Consider the following 24,084-nt stretch of genomic DNA (forward strand, 5'->3'; position numbering starts at 1 on the left):
CATCCTTAATCCCGTTAGCGAGTCCTTCATTATCACCTCACAAACCTTTATACAATTGATTGTTACTGAGAATTTTCCGGCGTCGAGCTGCATCATAAAGCCCTGAATGCTCTTTACAGGTTGAATAAACAGCTCCAGCGTTTCCAGAGGACGCCGGCTGATGTTTATCCAAATCAACAGCAACAGCGAGCGTCCCCACGGTGGGAAGGTGCACTTTCATGCCCACTGCCCCTGATCTGTTGTTAAGTGTGGCCGCAGGCTGTGGCGTCATCACACGGGTCCCCGCGTGGGTCGTGTCACGGCGGGTTCTGTGATGTCTGAAGCTGATATAAAAGGCATGTGAGTGTCGGCTGTGGGCTGCGCTCAGATTCGGGCTGAGGTGGATCTGCCCACATGTCATCGCTCAGCGCCAGGCGGCTAAATTAAGAGCATCAGTGAGCGATTAAATAAACGGCTCCTCTCTCTCTCTCTCTCTCTCTCACAGTAAATGGGACACAAACCTGTGGAGCTCATTACTCTGTGTGAGAGTAACAGCTTTATTCTTCTATCATCATCTCCTCCTCTCCTCTCCTGTCTTTTCCTTTGATTCCTTTTCTCTTTTGTCTCCTCTCCTACGCTCATCATCCATTCCTCTCCTATGCCCTTGTTTCCTCTCCTTTCTTTTCTCTTTCTTCTCCTCCTCTCCTCTCCTCTTTTCTCTGCTGTCTTTTTCTATGATTCCTTTTCTCTTTTGTCTCCTTTCCTCTATTATCTCCTCTCCTGCTCTCACCATCCAATCCTTTCCTATATCCTTGCTTCCTCTCCTCTCTTTTTTCTTCTCCCCTCTGCTCTTTCTTTTCTTGTCCTCTTCCCTCCTCCCTTTCTGCTCCTCCTCCTGTCCTCTCTTATTTTTGCTTCTCCTTTTCTCCCCTCCTTCCTCTTTTTGTCCTCCTCTCTTCTCAAGTCCTTTTTCTTTTCTGATCCTTTGATCTCCTCTAGCCCAGTTTCTAGCTTTGTCTCCTTTCTTCTCCTCTTCTCTTCATTCCTCTTTTTTCTCCTTCTTTCATCTCATGCCCTCAACACTCTCCCCTTTCCTCTCCCTCCTCCTCACCCTTGGATATCTCCTCTCTTTCTTCTTCTCTCCTCTCTTTCTTATCCTTGTTTCCTCTTCTATCTTCTCTTATTTTCTTCTTCTTTTCCTCTTCTCTTTCTCCTTTTCTGTCCTTCCCAGCCTCCCCTTTCATTCCTCTCACTTATCCTCTTGTCTTCTTTTTCCCTTCCTCTTCTCATCTCCTTACCTCCTCTTCTTCTTATTGTCTTCTTTTTCTCTCCTCTTGTCCTCCTCCTCCCATCTCTCTTCTCCTCTGTCCTTATTTCCTCTCATCTTCTCCTCTCTCCTTCCTCTCCTCTCCTGTCTTCTCTTCTTTTTCCTCTCCTCCCCTCCCTTCACCCCTGCATTATTCCTTTTTCTTATCCTCTTCTCTCCTTTCCTTGTGTCATTTCTCCTTTTCCCCCCTCTCCTGTCTTTCCTTTCCCTTTCTCTCTTATCTCTCCTCTTCTTGTCTTTCTTTTCATCACCTCATCCCTGCATCTCCCTTTTTTCTCTTCCTCCCACACTCCCTCTCTCCTTAATACTTTCCTCTCCTCTCTCACTTCATCTTCCGTTTCCTGGCCTTTTCTTCGACTCTCGAATCCTACTTGTCTTCTCCTTTAAACACCTCTCCCTCTCTTCATCTCTCTCTCTCTCTCTCTCTCTCCTCCTCCTCCTCCTCTTCCAGCAGTAGAGAATCACTGAACAGCAGCAGCGGCAGCAGCAGTGTCACTCAGCACGGCAGCGACGCGCATGAAAGTGAGGACCTCTGTTTTTCTTTTTCTTGCCTCTCTCATTTTCTTTTCTTTTTCTGTTTTAACATCACCTCCTCCTCCTGTTCTTGCTTCTTTTTTTATCTCCTCTTCCCATTTAGTCTCTTCAGTCATTCCTTCTTTACTTTTTAATCCTTCTTTCTGCCATATTAATCTTTTTGCAGCAGCAGCAGCAGCAGTATGAGGGCACCGTGCCTTCCAAACAGGGGTTCTGTCCTTGCTCCAACCAGACCATGGAGCCATATGTTTGTCTATTTCTTTAAATTATCATCATCATTATTCTTTTTATTTTGTGCATCTCATTGGGAGTAAGTAGGCCAGTCCTGCAGCATTAATACAGTATGTCAGCCTCTGGTCTCAGATGTGCTTATGAGTGGATATTTTAACAGGACTTTTTTTTTTTTTTTTAAATCATGCAAATCCTTCTGTCAGAGGCAGAATGTGCTGCTGCATGAACACGGAGATGAAGGAGTATGTTTTTGGGTATATTATGAAATATTGACTGTAGCTGTAGGGCTGTGAGGATTTGAGCTGTGTGTGTAATTTGTCTTTTGAGAGGGGGATAATTTGTATGTTGTCAGTGGTGAGGATATTATCGGATGGTTTTCTTGTGGACCCAAAGAGACAGCTTTTAATTTTTCTGTCTGGCAGATTCTTTCACTGGCTTTATCCTCATTCCTTTTGTCACATTTGTACTTTCTGTTATTTTCTAACTGGCTGACATAAAAACACCGTCTGCGGTGAATACACTGGAGGTTAAAAAAAAAAAAGGGGGATCATGACGTCCGTCATTTAACCAGGATGGACTTATCAGATGTATTGACTCCTGTACTGGCCACGATGCCGGCCTCTTTACCGACAAACTCTTCTTTGGAGAATGTCAGTCAGACGTCCTCCTCCTCCTCGGCGAGATCTCCTCCTCTACCTCCTCACTCGCAGGTGGCGTCAGTGCTCATCGTGCTGGTGGTCACAGTAATCATCCTGGGGACTGTGGTGGGTAACGTGCTGGTCGTGGTGGCGGTGTTCACCAGCCGAGCCCTGAGGGCGCCTCAGAATCTCTTCCTGGTGTCTCTGGCGTCAGCAGACATACTGGTGGCGACGCTGGTCATCCCCTTCTCTCTGGCTAATGAGGTGAGGAACCTGTTTGTTCAGACTCTATTTCAAAACTCCATTTGCATCTATTAACATGCAATCTGTACCTGTACGTGTCGCCATTAGTCCGCCCAGACCAGGTCAGATCTCAGCCAGATGTTAATGACGCCCGCTCGGTTTGAGTCTGTCTAGAAAACTAAACTGTCTAATAGATGAACCAAAGTTTTGGACAAAACAACAGTAACAGTTGTGGAGATTTGTCACTCAAAACTAAAAACGTCAGCATCAAGCAGCAGAGGAAAAGTCAGTCAGCTTCATCCGACAATGCTTGCTGAAATATTTCAGTTTGTTTACTTGTTTAATAAAAATCCATCTGACGAGCTGAAAAGTCAACAAACTCTGCTTCCTCCTGTTATCACAAAATGACAGATTTCACTTTCCTCAACCGAGGACGTGACGTGTTTGCAGACAACTCCCTCAGCTCCACCTGCCTAATTTGCTGGAGACACAGTGCAGGCAGATCCAAGATAACGAGATGCTTATTAATTCAAAGTGCAGATGCATAACCCATGATTAGATCGTCCTCTCCAAACAATCCGTGCACATAAAGGTTGCATGTTAAAACCAGGTGTAGATGGGTGGTGTCAACATGATGCATGGGCACCTACGTATATAACATGCTGTGAAAGTTGATGTCATCCACCACTGGCAAAACTTTACCCCACCTTCATTTAATGTTAGCACTTTAGTGACCCCTATTGGCAGCATGTTATGAAACGTATACATCTTCAAAGGTTTTAAGGACGTAAATACTCAGATATTACATCACATGACTTCAGGCAAATAAAACAGCATGAAAAATGAAAAACTTGTTTTTCCAGCATTTTCTGGCAACATCTACCGTATTTTGGCTGAAAACAAAGCAGCCTTCAAAATACACACAAAAGTGTTTATTTGCTTTGTAAAAGTTCACTTCTCATATAATTAGGTGTGTAGATTTTGTTGCATATTTTAATGTCATTGTTTTCTTTGGTGGCAGTAATGTGGACGTTCAGTCACCTCACACTTTTCAGGAAAGTCTGCAAGAAACATTAATGCTCCAGCATTAAGTTTATGCTGATATGCCATAATATCGAACATCTTGATATTTATTTATTTTTGTAGTTTTGCAATTTTGTACAGTTCTGCTCTGCTGCCCGGTCTGAAACTCATTTCACTGCTCTGATTACTTTACATTGTACTTTGTCATGTGACAAATAAACTGAACTGCTGTTTAGTGGCAGCATCGCTTAGAAAAAACAACTGATAACAACCCACCCCTGGATTATATCATGATGGTAGATATTGGATATGGCCCAAGCCTATCCAGCAGATGTTTGGTTCTCCCCATGAGGAAAATAAATGCAGAGTGTGGATCCATATATGTTTGCCATGTAAACATAAAGATGCTGAATGTCAAAAATGTCCTAATTAAAACCTCTGAATGCTCTGAATGACTAAAGGAGAAAACATGTTTGGTGCTGACTAGAGAATTGTTCATATTTTGTTTTGAAGTGTCATTTGTCTCTTTCCTGCGAATGCACACCCAGCCTCAGCTGAATTTAGATGTCTTCTTTAGCAGTTAAGAGTCAGTATTGTATGAGATTTTTTGCAGTGAGTGTGTTTTTGGAAAATTAAAATGAACATATCGTCTTTTCCGTCAAACAGATACTGAACAAATTTAGAGAATTTAATGACTTGTTTTCCTCCCTGAGGCTCGTGAGGTTGATATTTAGCTGGTTTTTCCTCTCTAAATCTTCTGCATTCACCAACACCAGTGCAGTGATTTGCCGTTGCTCTCATCAGACATTCATTTGTGAAACCGACCTGGAGATCAGACAATATTCATGTCTGTAATTCTTTCCCCTCTGCTTTAGCTGGGCCGGTGCTTCAGGTTTGTCTGCAGGAGACCTTTTTACTCACACACATTTTTCTTCCCATCACAGCCAGTCTGACACTTTGGGTCATCGAATGTGTTTTCCCATTTTCCACTTGATGGACTGTTGGTATTAGACTATAATCCCTCTCAGATGAGGGCAAATCAATTGCTTAGACAAACTGAAGAGCTGAGGCTGCAGAGAAAACAAATTTTTGCCCAGAAGCATTTGCCCATCTAACAATTCACCAGATACTTTCTCACTCAAACTAGTGGCTGCTACTAATAATTATTTTCACATTAATTAATATTTAGTCACGTTGGTTGTGTGGCTGTATAGATGGCAGCGTTGGTCTTTCTTAATTAACAGTTCCTGCAGAGCAGAAGACTCAGTCTGGTCTTTTCCTGATTATTTGTTTACTCTAGAGAAGAATTTATCACAACTTTCATCTTCAGAAGAGACCAAAAGTTTATATATTTATATTCATCTGGAAGCACATCACTTCCTGGATGAGATATTGTGCCCTGCCCACCTCCTGCTGGCTCCAGGTGTCCAGGTGAAAGAGCAGAGAGGATGAAGATGTTAGAGGAGGAAACATCAGAGACTCAGCCTCATGTTGGAGCCTCAGTCAGACCCAGACTCAGAGGAGGAGTCTGTTGAGACCAGAATCAGAGACTAGCAGACGGATCAGAACCGTTAGCATAGTTAGCATCTTTTATTAGCTTAGGTTGTTTGTTAGCTTGTAACTGGCAGTGGCTGACACAGTGTTAGTGGTTGTGCTAATGATAACTCTAGCTCTCTGTACTTACAAGGTTTCAGGTGTATTTAGCCCCGCCCCCCATCCCCACAAGTTGACAGGATTGGTTCCTTAGGTTCTATAACGTATGAATCCCTGACTGTCTGAATCTGTTTTTATGAGACTGTCATTGGTTCACTGCAGTTCAAGGTGTTGTCCGATTATTTTGCTCATGATATGTTATATATGTATTATATAAAAAACATCATATGGACATTAACAAGGTGAAAAACTTTATTTTCATCAGAGGCTCATTAAATGTACAAATTGAACAAGAGTGATAAATTGTACAGTGTCAGTATATCTGCCAGAGAGGAAATGCAGATACATTTAAAAGATTTTTGGGGTCATTAGAAAAAGTTTGTCCACCAAAACTCAGTTCATCAACAACCAGATTAAAGGGATCCTTATCAAAAACTGGGAATTGGGAAGAATTTCAGATAATTAAACAATTCACATAATTGTTTTGGGGGTAATTAAAAGCTAATCTGGAATTCTTAGGACACCCAAAGACAATGGGTCCAATATTTCCATCTTTTTCTGAACTTTAGCAGATTCTCTCTTCACAGCTTCACCACAAACCATAAAGAAGTAAGTTCCTCAGAGGAGCTAATGCAGCGTAATACAAGTGTTTTGTAGCCAAGCAACTGCACTGCAGCTGAGAAAGTCCAATATTGGACTTCCTTCACCTCTGTAAACAGACTCCATTTTTACTGCAAAGGAACTTGATTGGTATTTTACAGTTTCTTGCAGCTGTGACAATGTTGTGACAAGAGGGCTGAGATGAAACCACAGGGGCAAACTCGCTCTGAGATTTTCCTACAAACTAAATGCAGCCAACGAGGCAGCAATGAGATATTGACTGAATTTTTATGTTGCGGTGAAATTATCCTTTAGGTGCGTTGTTAAAGGCCTCCCTGACTGACTGAAGCTGACTGGAATAAAATATGAAATAAACACGTTTTCTTCTTCCTTCTTTCTCCTGCAGCTCATGGCTGCTGCTGAAATGACTCATTAACATATCTGAACTGTTTCTCCCCTCTAAGGTCATGGGTTACTGGTACTTCGGTTCCACCTGGTGCTCCTTCTACCTGGCTCTGGACGTCCTCTTTTGCACTTCCTCCATCGTCCACCTCTGCGCCATCAGCCTCGACCGCTACTGGTCCGTCACTAAAGCCGTCAGCTACAACCGCAAACGGACTCCCAAACGGATTAAAGCAATGATCAGCATCGTGTGGCTCATATCCATCATCATCTCGTCCCCGCCGCTCCTCATGGCGCAGAAAGAGGAGGATTTGGAGAGGGAGGACGAGAACAACACACAGAGGCAGGAGTGCCTCCTCAACAACCAGACGTGGTACATCCTGTCCTCCTGCCTGGTGTCCTTCTTCGCCCCGGGTGTCATCATGATACTGGTTTACTGTAAGATCTACCGCGTGGCCAAGCAGCGAGCCTCCACCGTGTTCGTTGCAAAGAATGCGATGGAGCGGCAGCCGTCACAGTCTGAGACCTGCTTTGTGGGCGCCACCAGGACTTGTCAAAGAAAGGGAGCTGGCTGCAGTAAATCCCAGTATGAGCTGGACAGCCCACTTCCTGCCAACCGTCACAGCTCTTCCAACATAGACAGCAACAGCAGCAGGAGAGGAGAGCTGGATGATATTGACTTAGAGGAGAAGATCTGCGAAGCTGATGTAAAATCATCCTCCTCCTTTACCTCGTCTCTCCGCTTCCCCAGGAGGGCCGGCGGGAGGGTGAAAACGGAGGAGGCGAAGGACACCGTGGGAACGATAAGCAGGCTGAAGCCTCCTCCGCCTCCCTCCTGCGCCTCCATATCATGGGCATCATCCGACCACCTCTCCCACCACTGCCTCCTCCCCTCCCCTGTGCCGCTCCGCAGCAGGCAGATGTCTCTGTCCAAAAACAAAGTGGCTCAAATGAGGGAGAAGCGCTTTACGTTTGTTCTGGCGGTAGTGATGGGGGTGTTTGTCCTCTGCTGGTTCCCCTTCTTCTTCACTTACAGTCTCCACGCTGTGTGCAGAGAGAACTGTACGATCCCCGACACACTCTTCAACCTGTTCTTCTGGATCGGATACTGCAACAGCTGCCTGAACCCCATTATATACACCATTTTTAACCGGGACTTCAGGAGGGCCTTCAAGAAGATTTTATTCCAGACTCACAGACGAACATAAGCTGTGAATGTATGTGTGTTTGTGTGAGTGCGCACACACAGACACACACTCCCCCATAAATGTGTGCACACAGTTTTAATCCTGTTTTCCACTGTGCTGTCATACTGACATTAAAGGGCTTGTCATACAGTCGGACTATTGATTTATTATTCAACTACTCACTAATTTATTAAATAATCACTTTCTATTCTAGTGTAAACAGGCCAGAGGAAGATTATAATAACACACTGATGCAGCGAGAGCAGGTGTTTCAAACTCTGCCTCCTTGATGCAATAACAGTTCAACATTACTACTTGGGTTTCGCCTGAACTTGAATGTTAATTAGAGGAAAATGGCCTCAGGGCAGTGAAATATATGTCCCCGCAGAGCGCTGACATGTCTGTGCTCTGTAACAAGTAGTAACAGTAGTAACAATGTTTTTAAAATCCAAATATTGACCAAAAAAAATGCTGATACATGAGGAACTGAGAAAAATGCTTTGAAAAATCTACAGAGTTTTAAAAGGATTTCTGTCCCTCAGGGTAATTAAACACCAGCGGCACCTAAGTTTAAACTTTAACTTCAAGTAAAGGAGTAAAGGAAAGAGAGCGAACGAAAGTTAGCAGTTTTTCACGCAGCAGCAATACTCTGTTGACACTGCACTGCTCGGGGGCAAAGGCATTAAAAATTCATGTGCAGCTAGCAGATGGGCTGAGCCGCTGTAAACAGAGAGCGAGAGGACAAAAGAGAAAGAAAGCGAGAAGGAAGGAAAGAGCCGGCCCAAACACACCAGAGCCTCTGAATAAATATAATCAACCTCAGACTCACACAATGACGGGTAATTATCCTCTGGAGCTCAGGATGAAATAACTGTGCCAGTTGCTGTGGGCTGCATCATTCAAATCGCTCATGTCTCTACTGTCTCTGTAAAAACAGTAAAAAAAACTGAGCGCTGAACCCTGACCTGACCTGAGAACAGCTGAGCACAAAGAATAAATCATCATTAATTTAATCAATCCCTTCATGCAGACTGTAGAACAACTTTGTGAGAGAAAAGGTCCTCAGCTGCTTTTAATTTGGGAAAAGATAAAGTGGATAAACAGGCGTGATGGTTTTATCTCACACCAGACACAGATACGAGTGTCAGGTGTGGAAGAGGGAGCGATAAATCCAAGGCCACGCATGATGCTACGTCTCTCTGGTTGCTATGCAACACCGAGTTTGAAAATTGTGTAATTAAGCAGCTCACCTGTAATTATAAACAGGATAAAGCTGTTGTTAATAGAGTTTGTGTTTTTGGCAGAGTTTCCTGTTTGCGTTTCCCCTGACAGTGGCTCTGAGCTGCGGTGGAGTGTCAGTAACACAAGGAGGACATTTTGAACTAAAACACTGTAACTCTGGAAGATACACACCTGAGTTGTCAAACTCAGAAGCCTCATAATAACTTTGGGTAAACTTAAGATTGTATTTTTCCACAGAATGAAGACAGAGGATTTTGTGCCCTATCATTTATATTGGAAGCCTGTTAGGAAGAATGATCACTGCAAGCTAAAGCAGTTTCAGTTTTCATATGAGGATGTGGGTTTGTTTTAAGAGAGATTTGAAAATCTCTGAAACTGTCTGTTAAAGGTCCAGTTTTCCTGTGTTTTATTTCAAGTGTTAATACCCATAAGAAGACATATTTGTAGTTTTAAGGACCAAAAACCATCTCAATGTAGTTTTAGATCTCCTCTCTCAGGCTTCTCTCTGGAGCTGTAGCAGCAACTGGTCAGTCAGCCAATGAGAAGAGAGGGTCAGAGGCTTGAGTCTGATTGGCTGACTGTTTTCTGAGTGAACAAATGAAAAAATAGCAGATTTCAGGTAAACACTCAGAGAAACCAAATTCTGCAAGGTTGGATGGTGGGTCCCGGTGGGCGGGGCTTGGGGGCGTGGCTGAGGGCGGTGACTGCTTTGTTGTGACATCACAAAGTTCCAGAAGTCCTGACGGCTGGTTTTAAGGCTCAGTTTCTGAATACAGGCTGTGTGCATTTCTCTGTGGACTGAGGCTTTGATACTTTCACAGTATTAATATAGAACCTAGACCTGCTTTACAATCACAAACACATGGACATCTACCTTTATACAAAGTGGGACCTTTAATTGTTGAACCTGGGTTTCTTGTCCTCTCTGATATTTTATGCCATGTGTAAAAAATTTAAAACAAATTCCAGTAAAACTGTTGGCATAGTGATTTTCACCTCCCTGCAATGACAGAATACTATTGGATGTGTGTTGTGGAGGCAGATTTGGTTCATTAATTCAGAACCTATGTGCAGCTGCTGTCTCCGTTGGAATTAATCCCACTGTTAATGCACAAACTCTGGACCCAAGAGAACTTTATCGTCCATTTATCCATAAGAGATGAAGATCAACATATGATGCTAAAGAACAACATAAGGTGCAAAAGACAAGACAGAACAAGTGTAGAAAAGTAGAATGTCAATATTGCAAGAGACTGTTTTCTATACAGTGACCTTTGAGGTTGAGTCAGATATGCTTCTGGTGCAAAAGCCCAGTCAGGATATTATAACAGACATTATCTCAAGGCACTCTTCACATAGAGTGGGTCTGGACTGTATTCTTCATGACCGTATTTACAGAGACCCAACATTCACAGCATGCACATGTCATGCATCATTTTGGGATTGTTCAATTTGCAAATGTGGGTCAAAGCTGTAGTCACACTGTGGGATTTTTGTCTTTTTGAGTTTTTACGCAGCCTGTGTTTGGTTGCCAGAGGTCTGACTTGGCCCACCACTGAAAATAAAATGAAAAATAGAGTCCAAGTTTATGGCTCTAACTATTCCAATGATCAAATCAACATAAAATTGTAGACTGAGAGTTTCATCATCATGTTATTAAGACTTCTAGTTAGTTCCACATCACAGAGCCTAAAATAAACCCATTTCTTGGATGCTAGTGGTGCTGGTGAGTTTACAATCTGGCAGTTGCGTGACTCACTGGTTTGGAGGCAAACCGATGACAGCGAGGAACACAATGGTCCTCCTCCTGCCAGGTGGGAAGATGGAGACGAGGTCCTGGACTCTGTCCAGAGGTTGATACTGTTGCGTCCCACAGAAGAAACACATCCACAGAAGCAGAAGCAACACATTGCACACCAAGCTGTCACTAATTGTGTGGGTGTGAATGAGCAGCTACAAGCCAAATCAGAATATGTTAATTTACTGCTCATATATAAAAAAAAGAGTTCTAATTGAGGAGCAGGAGATTCACATGCAGTTACAGGGGCAGTGGTTGTAGCTCTGTAGATCTGTTTAAAAATGCAGCTTCACTTCAAATAGCAATCAATTCTCTCTTGTATAACCTGTAGGTTTCAGATTCAACCTGCAGGGAAGAAGATGGATTATCAGGTTGAACTGCTGCTCCATTTGTTCTTCCAATAAAAAGACTTTACTGACTGAGAAAGAATCTATAAGAAGTGGACTTCTATAAGAAGTGGACCACACCGGTGGTCCTCTGAGGCTTCAGTTCTCATTACACACCGGAAAGTAAAACTGATGGATGAAGGAAAGTAAAAGAACTTTGCTGCGGCTAGATCCTTGAAACTTGTGAGGGGAAATAAAAGGCCAGAGTAAAGTATCTTTACCTGGATTCTCCACAGATCAGATCAGCTCCTCAGAGGTACAGCTAAATGCTAAATTTAGCATATTAACAAGCTCACAATGACAATGCTAATATGATGTTTAGCAGGTGTAATATTTAACATGTTAAACATTTTAGTTTACTGTGTTAGCAAGCTAATGTTGGCTAATTAGTGCTAAATATGTAGTTTACAGCTGAAGCTGCTGGAAATGTCATTAACGCTGCAGTTATTAGGTATTCAACCAAAGTTTTGGAGGAATTGTAATTTTAACCTGCTGGTGGCATCATATGAAAATTCAGGGGAACATCAAGGTTACTACAGTGCATCCACATGTTGTGCTCATCTATAGAGGTGGAGGTATCACATGCTAAACTTTTAAATGGCGGTAGATGAAAGTTCACTCAATTAGCCTGGCTTTAAAAACGCTATAGCTTGTAACATTTAGCATGTTAGTTAGCATATCAACACAGCAGTGTTTAGACATTTGGCGTGACAACTTGATAGCATATACAGTGCCTATACAGTGTTCCTGCAGCGCTCTATCAGGACTCTGCAGAGCTGACCATGTTTACAGTTTCATAGCTATTGATCTTATTCTACACATTTTGAATTGAACCTGCTGTTGATGCACAGCAGAGGTCAATGACTGACTTAAGTACTGCACAGTTTGTATAATGTCAGACTCGACCTGATGTTGCCATCATGTTGCCACTATGCTTCAAACCTTAAGTTCTGTAAAAACATGGCTGAGCTTTTCAGAAATTCTTTTTGAACCCTGAGTTTGTTGGAGAATGACACAGAGACTCTGACAGTCAAAATAACATCTGAACATTTAGGTGTCCTCTATATAAAACTATACACCACAACATGGTATTGGATGTTTGTTTTCTTAGCTGTGCTCAAAGGGCGATGAAGTTGTCATCAGCACATACATAAGGTCAAAGTGTGCAGGTTTGTGTGCATGCAAATAAGAAACCAAAGAGAGGAAGAGAAGAGCTGTGGCGCTCCACAGAGCAAAAGCAAAGTAAACATCAACTCCAGCAGTCTGTGTGTTTCACAGAGGCCAGCTCTGTCTGTGTCCCTGTGCATCTCTGTTGGAGAAAATAAAACAGAAGAGGTAAAGAGTTTGACAGAGAGGGAGGATGGTTGAAGTCATAAACTTTAAAACAGCAGGTAAATACACTGACTAGGAGGGCACAGGAGCCACTGAGAATATTAATTGCTGTTTTGTGAGTGGATAGAAAGTCTGTGTGATTGGAGAATAGACAGATACAGGCAAGTGGCAAATATTTCAATAGAGGAAAAAAGTACAATGTGTCCCTGAAACTGCTGAAAAGATTTACCAAACACTTTGTTATACTGTGTAGAGTATAACAAGATTGTTCAGATTATTTGCAGTGAATTTCTGAGCGGACAATCTAACAGCTGAGTCAGAGTTGATGCAGTAATGTTACTGTAAAAAAAAGATGGACAGTGTTGAGAGTTTCAAGATACAACAGTATCTGTTAAACTGTGATATCCACATCACAGCCCAATAGACAGACATGTTAATGTCTCATCAGGAGGCTCACCTGTTAAAACCTCAGGTGAGGGCAGCTGCAGCAGTGTATTATGTTTGAAACAAGTAGAGCACGGTCTGACTTTTTTATTTGCAGTAAGTAGATGGGTGCAGACTAAGAGGTCACTCTGAAGTGAAACATTAGTGACTAGAGTTTGATTCAGGTGGTGATGGGTAGCCAGTGTAGGTCGAGTGGAGTGATATGTGACCTTTTAGGCTTATTAAAGGCGATGGGCTGCTGCATTCTGGACCATCTGCAAGGGTTTCACTGAGTGTGAAGAGAGGTCCGCAAGAAGGTCAGTGGTGTGGCCGAGGTGAGAAATGACCACGGTCTGGACTAAGAGCTGGGTGGAGTACTCAGTCAGGTAAGGCCTGGTTTTCTGATGGTGTTTTGTGCAAAGCGAAAAATGATCAGGTGCAAGATGGACAGAGAAGGATGCTGGTCATCAAACATCACACGGGTTTTCAGTGACGTTGGTTGGGGTAAAAGATGAAGAGCAATTTTGGTATTGATATTGTGATGTTGTTTGTTGTGGAAATATTAAAAAAGATAAAGACTCAGGCCTGTTTTTGTGGGTTTTATTCAAAACAGCATTTGTAAATGGGCTCGGCACTTGTAAAGAGCTCAATGGTCCCCACAGAGTGAGCGTCCTGAAATGAGAACAATCCAGTCTTTTATACTCTGAGCAAGGATGTGGGAGTCTCCTCCCTTAGCTGGCAGTTGGTGATTTCAGGCTGCACAGGCAGGTAGACGTAAATCATCAGGAGTAAAATCAAACGGGTTAAATACTAATAATAGGTTACATGAGAACACACATACAATGGCCCATTGAAACAAAAAGAAGACAAGGTACAAATACATTCACACTAAAATTTTCCACTACATCTCTTTGTTTACTTGTCCAACAGAACGATGCAGGTGAGTGAAACCTCCTTTCACAGGGAAACAGAATCCACTCATGAACTATCAGGAGCATCCTCACATCAGACCTGACACACGCAGGTCCACACGTTTCCAAACTTCCACATCCACCCAGGGAGAAAACCAGAAGCAGACTGAACAGAAATCTGCTGAAAGATAATGAACCTGTACACATCTCAGCATGTGCAGCGTTTCACCCTGATCATTGTGTTAACAGTGGTTTTTGTTACTGACTCAGAAAAGACTGTGACTGGGTTTTTCTTTCAACTTAAACTTTAATCATTTGTCACAGATCCGGTTGCAGAATAAAACATTTTCTGTGCTGTGAATCCAAGAACGCTCACAAAGCCGTGGTAGTGCTGCTGAGGAGTGGACTGGAGTCCAACAAACAAAACTTTATCATTTTGCTTTGATTTCACTGCTAGTCTCTATGTCATATTATAGAAATCATGTATGAATAAAGCTAATGGCTTAAAAACATAATATACAGTCAGTCAATGTAATCGCTAACAATAGTAATCTGGTGTTTTTTTGGTCCAGGTACTTTGTCCCCAGCTGCTGGAAATGTTAAAAATCCAAACCCAGCTTTATTTCTTGTTCATTGTTTGGGTTTCATGACCATATGGCAGGATCCCAGCAGCTCTCATTAGGCCCCCTTATAGAGACCATTAGCTCCTGTTCCCGTTCCTTCATCTGTCTTTCTGAAAAACTGAAGCCTGTTCCTGAGGTTTGTGGCCATATGCTAAAATAAATGTCAGTCCTACTGCACTGAGCACGAAAATGTGAAGATCCCACAGATGAAAGTATTTTTGTTGCGTTCAACAACCACAGCTCCCACAGATAATGACAACACCACAGATACGATAATAAAAATCTTTGGAAAACCTGGTAACTTCTTTCTTATGAGGTTAAAAGGGTTTTGGTGGTATCACGAAACTGACATCCATTTGTGTAGTATATGTATTTATTTTTTTCCTGAGAGTACAAACAGTGAAGTACATGTATTTTAAATGACAAAGTATACTACAAACATGTTTGATTAGTTTGTAATACGTAATAGTACAACATGATAAAAGAGGGAAATCATGTATATCTGGGGAATATCACTGTCTATGTTTCCAACTACATTTCCCATAATGTCATCACGGCTGACTCCTCCTCACAGTGGGGCGCTGTGTCACCCTGTGGCACTGATTTGTGGGCGGGGAGCGCACCTTTATATATAGGGGCCTGGGTACACCTGGCGCGCTCTCTCTCTTCCTGTTCCGCTCGTGCGTGGTGGTGGCTGGGGCCTGGAGTGGCGTGGTGAAGCCGCGTGGCGTGTTGGCACCAGAGCGTCTTCAGCGTTTTGCCATGCAGTGCGCGTGCCCAGCATCGGTGCGTCTTTGGCGTGTCGCCAGAACGACGCGCGCTCTCCTTCGGCGCACGGGTAAGAGGCATTGGCGCACACTGCTGCTTTCTCTCCCACTCACGTGTTGACTGTTTGGTGACATGGCTGTTTCTGCTGCAGTGAGGCGGACTGCTGGAGTCACGGGGCTGAGCTGCCCTGCTGGGGGCCGGTCGGCGTTGTCCGCCTCTCGTTTCAGCCTGTTATGCTGCTCCCGACTGATTGTTTTGTCCTGCTCTGTTGTCCTAGACCTCTCGGCGCTCTGTAATGCCCTGCTGGGGAGGCCCAGAAACTATTAAAGCCACCATTTCCTGGACCCACTGCTGTTTTGGCTGCGTTGGTTCACCCTGACTGTTTTGGCTCACTGAGGCCGTTTTGACTCCTCAGCTCTTCTGAGCTGTGGGGAAGTGACGTACTAAGGCTCTTCACAGAGCTGGTGTCAGGGCCTGTTGCTACTTTAAGGATTCTGTTTAGTTCATTAATCAACCTTGAAAAGATTTATTTTGGATTCATTTGTTTAATTTGTTGAACATTATTGACTGTTTGTTTGTTGTTTAAGGAACATTATTTACCTTTGTTTGATGGTTTGTTTTGTTTTAATTACTTAAAGGTGTGTGTGTGTGTGTGTGTGTGTGTGTGTGTGTGTGTGTGTGTGTGTGTGTGTGTGTGTGTGTGTGTGTGTGTGTTTGTTAGGTAGCAATCAGGGGCCATATTAACTGGGAGGCCAGTTTTATAACTTGCTTTCTTGTCTTTGTGGACAGGTGCGGAGGGCCAGGCGGCGACCCAATTCCTGGTGGTGGTATTTTCTTCACGAACCCCTTGCGGGTGTGTGTGTTAGCAGTGTCACGGGTGTTTTTGGTTAGTTATTCCTCCCCCTTGATTTGATTTTGGGCCGCCGTAGCCTCCACAGCCCTGTTCATTCTGCTCTGTGGCCCCAGTACGTAATTACGAGCCAGTACTGTTTTTCTACTTTTCCAAATACGTCTCTGCCCGTGGTATACGGACCTGTGTATAGTAAATTTAACCATCTAACCACATACCATCTCATATCAACTATCTCCTGGGGCGAAATTCCCCAGGTGGCGTTGTCGGTACACCCTTTTCCACCCCTCCACTTGCCACACAGGTTTATTCCAGCCAGTATCTGGGTCCAGGTCACGGTGGCAGCAGGCTAAGCAAAGTAGCTCAAACCCTCTTCCTCCACAGCTGAATCCTCCAGCTCTTCCTGGGGATCTGAGGTGTTCACAGGCCACAAGAGATAAGTAATCCCTCCAGTATTTTTTTATTTTTATTTTTTTTGGTTCTCTTCCCGGTGAGACATGTCTGGAATACGTCCACAGGGATGCATCCAGAAGACATATCTTCATAAGATGCTCAAATCACCTCAGCTGTTACCTTTCAACATGAACAGTTACACTCTGAGCTCCTTCCACAGTCGAGAAATCCTCTCTACAAAGCTCAGTTTGGCTGGAAAATGTTGCCTCTGGGGAGGGGGCAGAGTGGGGCAAACACTGAGAGAGAGAGGGGGGCACAAATACAAACCAAGTGCATTTTCATTTAAAGCTCTGCTTCCAGGCAGTAATAAACTTTGCATGAATAATAGTGAAACCGTTTATTCAGAATGAAAATTGCCAAGTAAATATACACTCAGCAGCCACTTTATTAGGGACACCTTGCTAGTAACAGGTGGGACCCCTTTCCCTTCAGATCTGCCTTAATTCTTCGTGGCATAGATCCAACAAGGTGCTGGAAACATTCCTCAGAGATTTTGGTCCATGTTGACATGACAGCATCACACAGTTGCTGCAGATTTGTCAGCTGTTCATCCATGATGTGAGTCTCCTGTTCCACCACATCCCAAAGGTGGATTCTATTGGACTGTACGTGTTGTGCGTTCAGAGATGCTCTTCTGCAGACCCTGTTTATAATGAGTGGTTATTTAAATTACTGTTGCCTTCCTTGAAGCTTGAAGCAGTCTGCCCATTCTCCTCTGACCTGACATCAACAAGGCATTTTTTTCTCCCAGAGAACTGCTGCTCACTGGATATTTCCTCTTTTTCAGACTGTTCTCTGTGAACACTACAGATGGTTGTGCAGGAAAATCCCAGTCGATCAGCAGTTTCTGAAATTCTCAGACCAGCCCGTTTCTCATTCTGATGCTCAGCTTGAACTTCAGCAGGTCGTCTTGACCGTGTCTACTTTTCTAAATACACTGAGTTGCTGCCATGTGATTGGCTGATTATATATTTGCTTTAAGGAGCAGTTGAACAGGTGTACCTAATAAAGTGGCCGGTGAGTGTATAACAGGAAGTCGTCTGGCACAACTGCAACTTTTTGATGTTGTTTTTGTACAGATTAAACAAACAGAATAGGTTTTTTTTTTTTTTTTTTTTTTTACATCATTCTGTGCTAAGCTAACAGTGTCCTAGTTCTCACTTCATATTTACCAAACAGATATGACTCTGGACTCAATCTGTCCATCTAAAGATGTGGGGAAAAAAATGTGAAAGTGATCAGTTGTCGTGAATCTGCCGCTGTCCTCGGCTTTATGTTCACCGACGGGTTCACCCCAAATGCTCCCACAGTGTCCGGCAGCTGTCTGAAAGGCGCTGCACTCACAGAGCATTTTAATAAAGCATTTTCCTACGGTCTCAGAGACGACTCAAAGTGCAGCAATCTTCCATTCACGCACACATTCATACATCACATGCATACGCTGATGGAACAGCCATCAGGAGCAATTTGTGGTTTGACACAGTCTGGAGGAGCTGGCGATCGAATCACTGACCTTTTGATTAGTGGATGACCCGCTCTGTCTCCTCAGCCGCGGCCGAAAAAGCTCTAAAACCTCGCTGTCCACTTCCCGCTCAGCAGCAAACACAGTCAGAGAGCAGCCAGTGAACACAGTGGAGCATTTATCAGCACCCTCAGGAGCAGGTGGAGACCAAACGCAGAGCTAAAAGAAGGAACAGTGGACTGAGATTCTTTAGGTGGAGACAAATCATCATCTGCAAATAAACCATCGCAGGTTATTTCAGTCTGGACCTCAGATGACAGTAGGAATCTAGATATAAACACAGGTGACTGAACAGTTATTTGTCCAGCAGGCTTCAGTCCTCTTTAAATACTTTAAGCTGATACTTAATAAAGTTGGAAACACTAGATTGTTACTCATCTCTGAGGGGAAGCTGGAAACCGCTCATGTCAAGTGCAGAGTGCCACCCCCCCCCAGTGACAGGCCATTAATCTGAACACGACTTCTTCTTTGTTTTGTGGATTTTCCAATTACATCTTGGAAATCTTGTCCCAGCAAGCGACAGGTTGTTAAAATTGGATGCTTTGACATTTTATCATCTAACCTATTGTTGTGTGTGTGTGTGTGTGTGTGTGTGTGTGTGTGTGTGTGTGTGTGTGTGTGTGTGTGAAAAATCAAATATTCAACATTATAATAGAATAAAACGTATTTTTCCTGTTTCCTTTTCCCCCCGTGTTTCCATTAAAACTCCATGGACTTGATTTAATTTGACATGTTGAAATTACGCAACGTGTGACTCTGTCGTCTCTACAACATCTCTGCTCGGTGAAAACACCCTTCACTTGGCTGCTGACAGCTCTGGTTATTATAGAGATGTACAGTACCTTCCTCCGCTGTGGTGGTGCTTCAGCTTCAGGTTTATCTCACTGCACTAAATGCATTTACATAACATAATTACATAACTTATGTTAATATATGTAACTTCTATAGAAACTGAAGGCACCAGGGACCGACTGATTACACTCTGAAGTATGTCCAAGGTTTTTGACCTTACAGAAAACCATTCACCTCAGCTCATTTATTATTATTATTATTATTATTATTATTATTATTATGAATATTGTTGATCAGACTCGGTGCAGGGAGCATGATGAAGACTCTTGTTGCTGTAGAGTCACATGCTGAAAAACATATTACTGCAAATTGATTCTCAATCTCAGATGTGAAAACTGTCATCAGTTTTGAAAACAGTCTGAGTTTAAAGCTGCAGTATCACATGACAAAAACCTCCAGCTGACAAAAACAGCTTAATGGAACTATTGGAGAGGTTCCTGTCTGCAGAGCGTCGCCGTTTCCTGTTTTATCAGTAAATGTAACTTAAAGGTATAATATGTAACTATTCTCCATTAAAATGTCTAAAAACAACCACACCTGTTATATGTTTTGTTGAGTTGTGTATTGACATTGTCCCAAATGTTTCCAGCTGTTGTCAATCCTAGAAAAGTCTAATTTAATCATGGTAACGCTCCGTTTCATTTGGTCGCCTGCCAGTGACATCATATCCCCTTTGCACGTGTCATCATTGTTGTTTTCTGCAAGAAGCTCAAAATGGACTTTTATTCAATTTTAAGCCACATTTTTAAGATAAGTTTTTGATCTTGGTTCATTTTAACTATATATTTTATCCAGATGAAGGATTTCAGGCATCAAACGTCTGGATCTTCAGTGTTTTTCCTGGTTATGATCACCCGGTCTGATTATTCTGGAGAGGAGGAGACGTCTGTGAATAATTCAGCTCCTGATTGATCCAAACCAGGAGAAGCTGACTGCACCCCCCATGATCCCACACTACTTCACAATGTCACCAAACTCTGTCTTTTTTTATTGTTTTGATGGAGAGACCATTAGAAAATGTTCGTTCAAAGGAGATTCATATTCCCTCATGTTATAACTGTATGTTACATGTTTTTCATGTTTTTACAACAGAACAATTCAAATAAATTTTTACGCCTCCACACTCAGCGGTTCAGGAGCCCTGGCTCTGAGGTGACCCCCGATGACCGAATGTTTGAGGCACATACCATGTGAGCATAATGGGCCCTGAGCAGCAGGTCCCTGGTTCGATTCCCAGTCAGTCGGACCCTTTACTGCATGTCTCTCCCCCACTTTCTGTCCTGTCTGTCTCCACAGTCCCAGCCCAAAACAAAACCCCGGCTCTCCTTCTTCATATGTTCTGGTTGCTCCTCCTGGTTGACTCCTCCCCAGTCATCGCCCTCCACCCTTCCTCTGCACACTCTCCACACCTCCACCACACCCATCATCCTTCCTGCCATCACCAGCGCCTTTCTCATCCCGTTACCCACCCATAGACTTGATAAACTAATCTTTCACTTCTAAAACCTCTCTGTCTGCGTTTGGCTCCAAACAAAACTCCGCCCTCGCCTCTTGTACACTTTGCCTGATGTATTCGACAGAAAACCTTATTTAGGATCCACTTTGTGAATTCAAGTCCTTTGTAGTTTCCTTTTCGATTGAAGTCTGGACAGGCACCTGAAATCAGATCCCCGGTGGTTTGTCCTTGTTAGACTGACTTGAGTTAACAAAGGTTAGAAATTCACTGTTGGTGTTTGTGTCAGATGTTTGGAGTCTTGAGTCTGGACGGTCAGAAAAACAGAGATAAAAAGAAGAAATGCAGACGTACAAAGAGAGAATATCTAACACCAAACAGAAATGACAGGGACCGTGTAACGCTGGCATGTCTGCCGGCTTTTGTCCGTCAGCTATTATTCTGTCTGTTTTTCTTTTACTTCCTTTCCACCTTTGATCCTTCGGGGGTCTTGTGCTCTTTTTCATCTTTGTTGTTTTATTTCTGTGTTGCTTTTTTTTTTTGTCTGCATTTCATTTCTTATTTCCTGCTCTTCTTTTCCATTTCTCATCCATGTTTATTTATTTTAGAAGAAAACAGAAAGTAAGAGGAAGTAAAACTGAAATAAATGACGCACACTCTCCCTCTATAATCACTTACTATTCATTTGGAGGTTGCATATTTTCCAGTTTCCCTGATGCAAATTTACCGCAAATACACAGTCAATACTGTGACTTTGTCCCAAGGACATCAACTCATATTGTTAGATGGTGACAGGCGGCGGCTCCTGCCTAAATTGAGGAGACAAGTGAGAAGCCAACCACTTTGAAATTCATATAACCAAGATTATCAAAGAAAATATTGTCCCAGTTCTGGTGGTGGAGGTTTTGTGGAAACTGAAGCGACACTGAGCTCAGTTCTGACGGTAAATGCAAACTTCAAGCGTTTCACCTCATTATTACCTCGTGGTTACAAATACACTCCAACAACATGAGTTTGTGTAAGTGACAACTGAAAAACCTATTTGCAACAATTTTCTGCTTTTTTACAGTAACTCCACTGAAAAGAAAACGGAACAATCAATCTAAAGATCCTTTCTGGATGGATTTGGACTCAGATTAAATAAAAATGAGAGGAGATAAAGTGTTTTTGTAATGTGGATATATTTATTCTGCAAGAGAGCACAAACCCCCACCACAGCTAAACCCTCAATATCTGCTGCTTTAACAACACATTTAAAGTGTCTATAAGGATAATCAAGTATGTGTTGTGCAAAGTCCAACATGAAACATTTGTAGGAATAAATCCAACATACGTGGAGCTTTAATTTACTACATGGATGTGACTCTACCAGAACAACTCAGAATATGTGTGTGTAGCTTCAGGCTGATCAAAACCTGAAGGTGGACGTCAAGAAACACAGTGTGACAAGCTTGAATCTACTTAAAGGTCAGTACAGTCTAAAGGTGGATATATTAATACTATATATAGTATTAATATATAATACTATATTAATACTGTGAAGGTATCAAAGCCTCAGTCCACAGAGAAATGCACACAGCCTGTATTCAGAAACTGAGCCTTAAAACCAGCCGTCAGGACTTCTGGAACTTTGTGATGTCACAACAAAGCAGTCACCACTCTCAGCCCCGCCCACCTGGACCCACCATCCAACCTTACAAGATTTGGTTTCTCTGAGTGTTTACCTGAAATCTGCTATATTTTCATTGTATCACTCAGAAAACAGTCAGCCAATCAGAAGAGAGGCTCAGATCCTCTCTTCTGATTGGCTGACTGACCTGTTGAGAGAAGCCTGAGAGAGGAGATGTAAAACTACACTGAGATGGTTTTTGGTTCTTAAAACCGCAAATATATCAACACTTCAGATAAAACAAAGAAAATGGGACCTTTTAAAAAGCCAAACTCAAAAGATGAAAAACTGTGTGAAACACAACAAGAGACGTTATTTATGACTCGAAGGAACATTTTGGTCCAGACTCTGTTTTTTTTATTGATCGTACTGATGTTGTAAATGTTGGCACTCAGCTGGTGACACATTAGTTACACTCCTCTGCTGCACGTCTCCTCCAGATGAAGCTCTCAGTACATGTACAAACCAACCTGTGCTCGAGCTGAAATGATTGGTTCATTAATCAATTATAGTTGACTGACAGAAAATCCACCCGTCCCAGCCTCTGAAACCTGATTATTGACTATTTTCCTCTCTTTTCTGTGACAGTTAACGCAGTATCTTTGTATTTTCGACAGCTGGTCAAACAAAACAAGACTTCAGAATACGCTGACCTGCACTTCAGGGGGTGATGATTGGCATGTTTCACTGTTTTCTGACATTTTATACAATAAACAATCGATTATTAAAGAAAATAACTGTCAGCTGTGATGATAGTGAAAATAATTGTTGCAGCCTCACGGTTCTTCTGTGATGGAATAATACGACCTTGCCTCAGATTTTTTTGGTGTTAATTACATGATACAGAAAAAAATGGAGGACCCGTCATATTTGACATACATCAGTTGTACTGTTTCAGCCTTAGTGTCGCGTGTGTGTGTGTGTGTGTGTGTGTGTGTGTGTGTGTGTGTGTGTGTGTGTCCCTTCCTGCTCTGCTGCAGGTGGTGGTTCACACCTGTGCTGAAACTGGTATCAAGGTCTGGAGCTTATAAGCTGCAGGAAACATCGGCTGCGGTCCAAAACTTTTTTTTTTTTTTTGCTGAGGAAGTTTCCAAACTGAGTGAAAAGACCCAGAAGTGTCTGAGCGTCAGCCATGATAAGAGCTGGTTGAAGTCTCTAAATGATAAGGAAAGGAGCTTCAGTGTTTCCTATCTTATTTTCTTGAGCATAGGAAACACTAGACTATGCTTAAAGAAAGAAAAGGAGATAATGCTGGCCCACAATTCCCTGCTGCAGCAATATGTAAAACAATGCACCATTGTAGTTTCACCATGGCAGAGTCATAAGTGTAGAAACAGCAGAGCAGCTGTTTTTATACTTGATCCAAAACTTATGGAAATCTGAAACCAGCTCTGGCCTAACTCGAGTTAACTATATTTGTCCTATTTCTCATAGCTCCCTCACCCGCTTGTGGAAGAGGAGGATCATTTTGGGTTTCTGCTCTACTTTTATTCTGTTTGATTTTATTGTAAATAACTTTTATATTTTTGAAAACACAAGTTTCTTCCTTTCTCCCAGACTCATTTTCTGTGTTACCCCGCTCACCCCCTGGACAGTTTTCAGGGACATAACAGGTACAAACCTCTAACAAATTTGCAGTTGATCATATTATGCAGAACTAAATGATATGGACTGGTCTTAAGATGTTTCCTAAGCACCATTTTGTTTCTTTGATATCAGCCTTGACTCATTTCAAGTTTTCTGTTTGGACTGAGTCTTGACTCAGACTTGAAACTGCTCGGATTTGGACCTGGACTTAAAACAATCTCTGTCCAGACAGGTGTTTTAGCTCCAATCATCTCTGAATACGTATCTGAAAACGCACATCACATGACCTTTGACATTTACTGGGTAAGCGTGTACTGGTGTAGGCAGATTGTCTACAGAAAACACCATGAACAAGGAACAGCAGAGGCGACTGTTACGTTAAAATGAAGCATTGAACT

The 24,084-nt window shown here is 42.7% G+C and overlaps 1 protein-coding gene and 1 long non-coding RNA gene across 2 annotated transcripts; both read left to right on the forward strand.

The window, feature by feature from the left end:
• Positions 1-1,771: 1,771 nt before the first annotated feature.
• On the forward strand, positions 1,772-7,967 carry LOC139628201 (alpha-2Db adrenergic receptor-like). The gene is made up of 2 exons (XM_071489652.1): positions 1,772-2,973; positions 6,693-7,967. The coding sequence occupies exons 1-2, from the start codon at positions 2,644-2,646 to the stop codon at positions 7,836-7,838; spliced, it is 1,476 nt and encodes a 491-aa protein (XP_071345753.1). The 5' UTR covers positions 1,772-2,643; the 3' UTR covers positions 7,839-7,967.
• Positions 7,968-15,215: 7,248 nt separating this feature from the next.
• On the forward strand, positions 15,216-16,013 carry LOC139628212 (uncharacterized). Its single transcript, XR_011692716.1, has 2 exons — positions 15,216-15,370; positions 15,452-16,013. It is a non-coding gene; the product is annotated as an uncharacterized lncRNA (long non-coding RNA).
• Positions 16,014-24,084: the final 8,071 nt, after the last annotated feature.

The sequence above is a fragment of the Trachinotus anak genome, unplaced genomic scaffold, assembly GCF_046630095.1.
Source record: "Trachinotus anak isolate AG129_WGS33_773 ecotype Australia unplaced genomic scaffold, CSIRO_AGI_Tana_v1 ptg000011l, whole genome shotgun sequence".
Taxonomy (NCBI): Eukaryota; Metazoa; Chordata; class Actinopteri; order Carangiformes; family Carangidae; genus Trachinotus; species Trachinotus anak.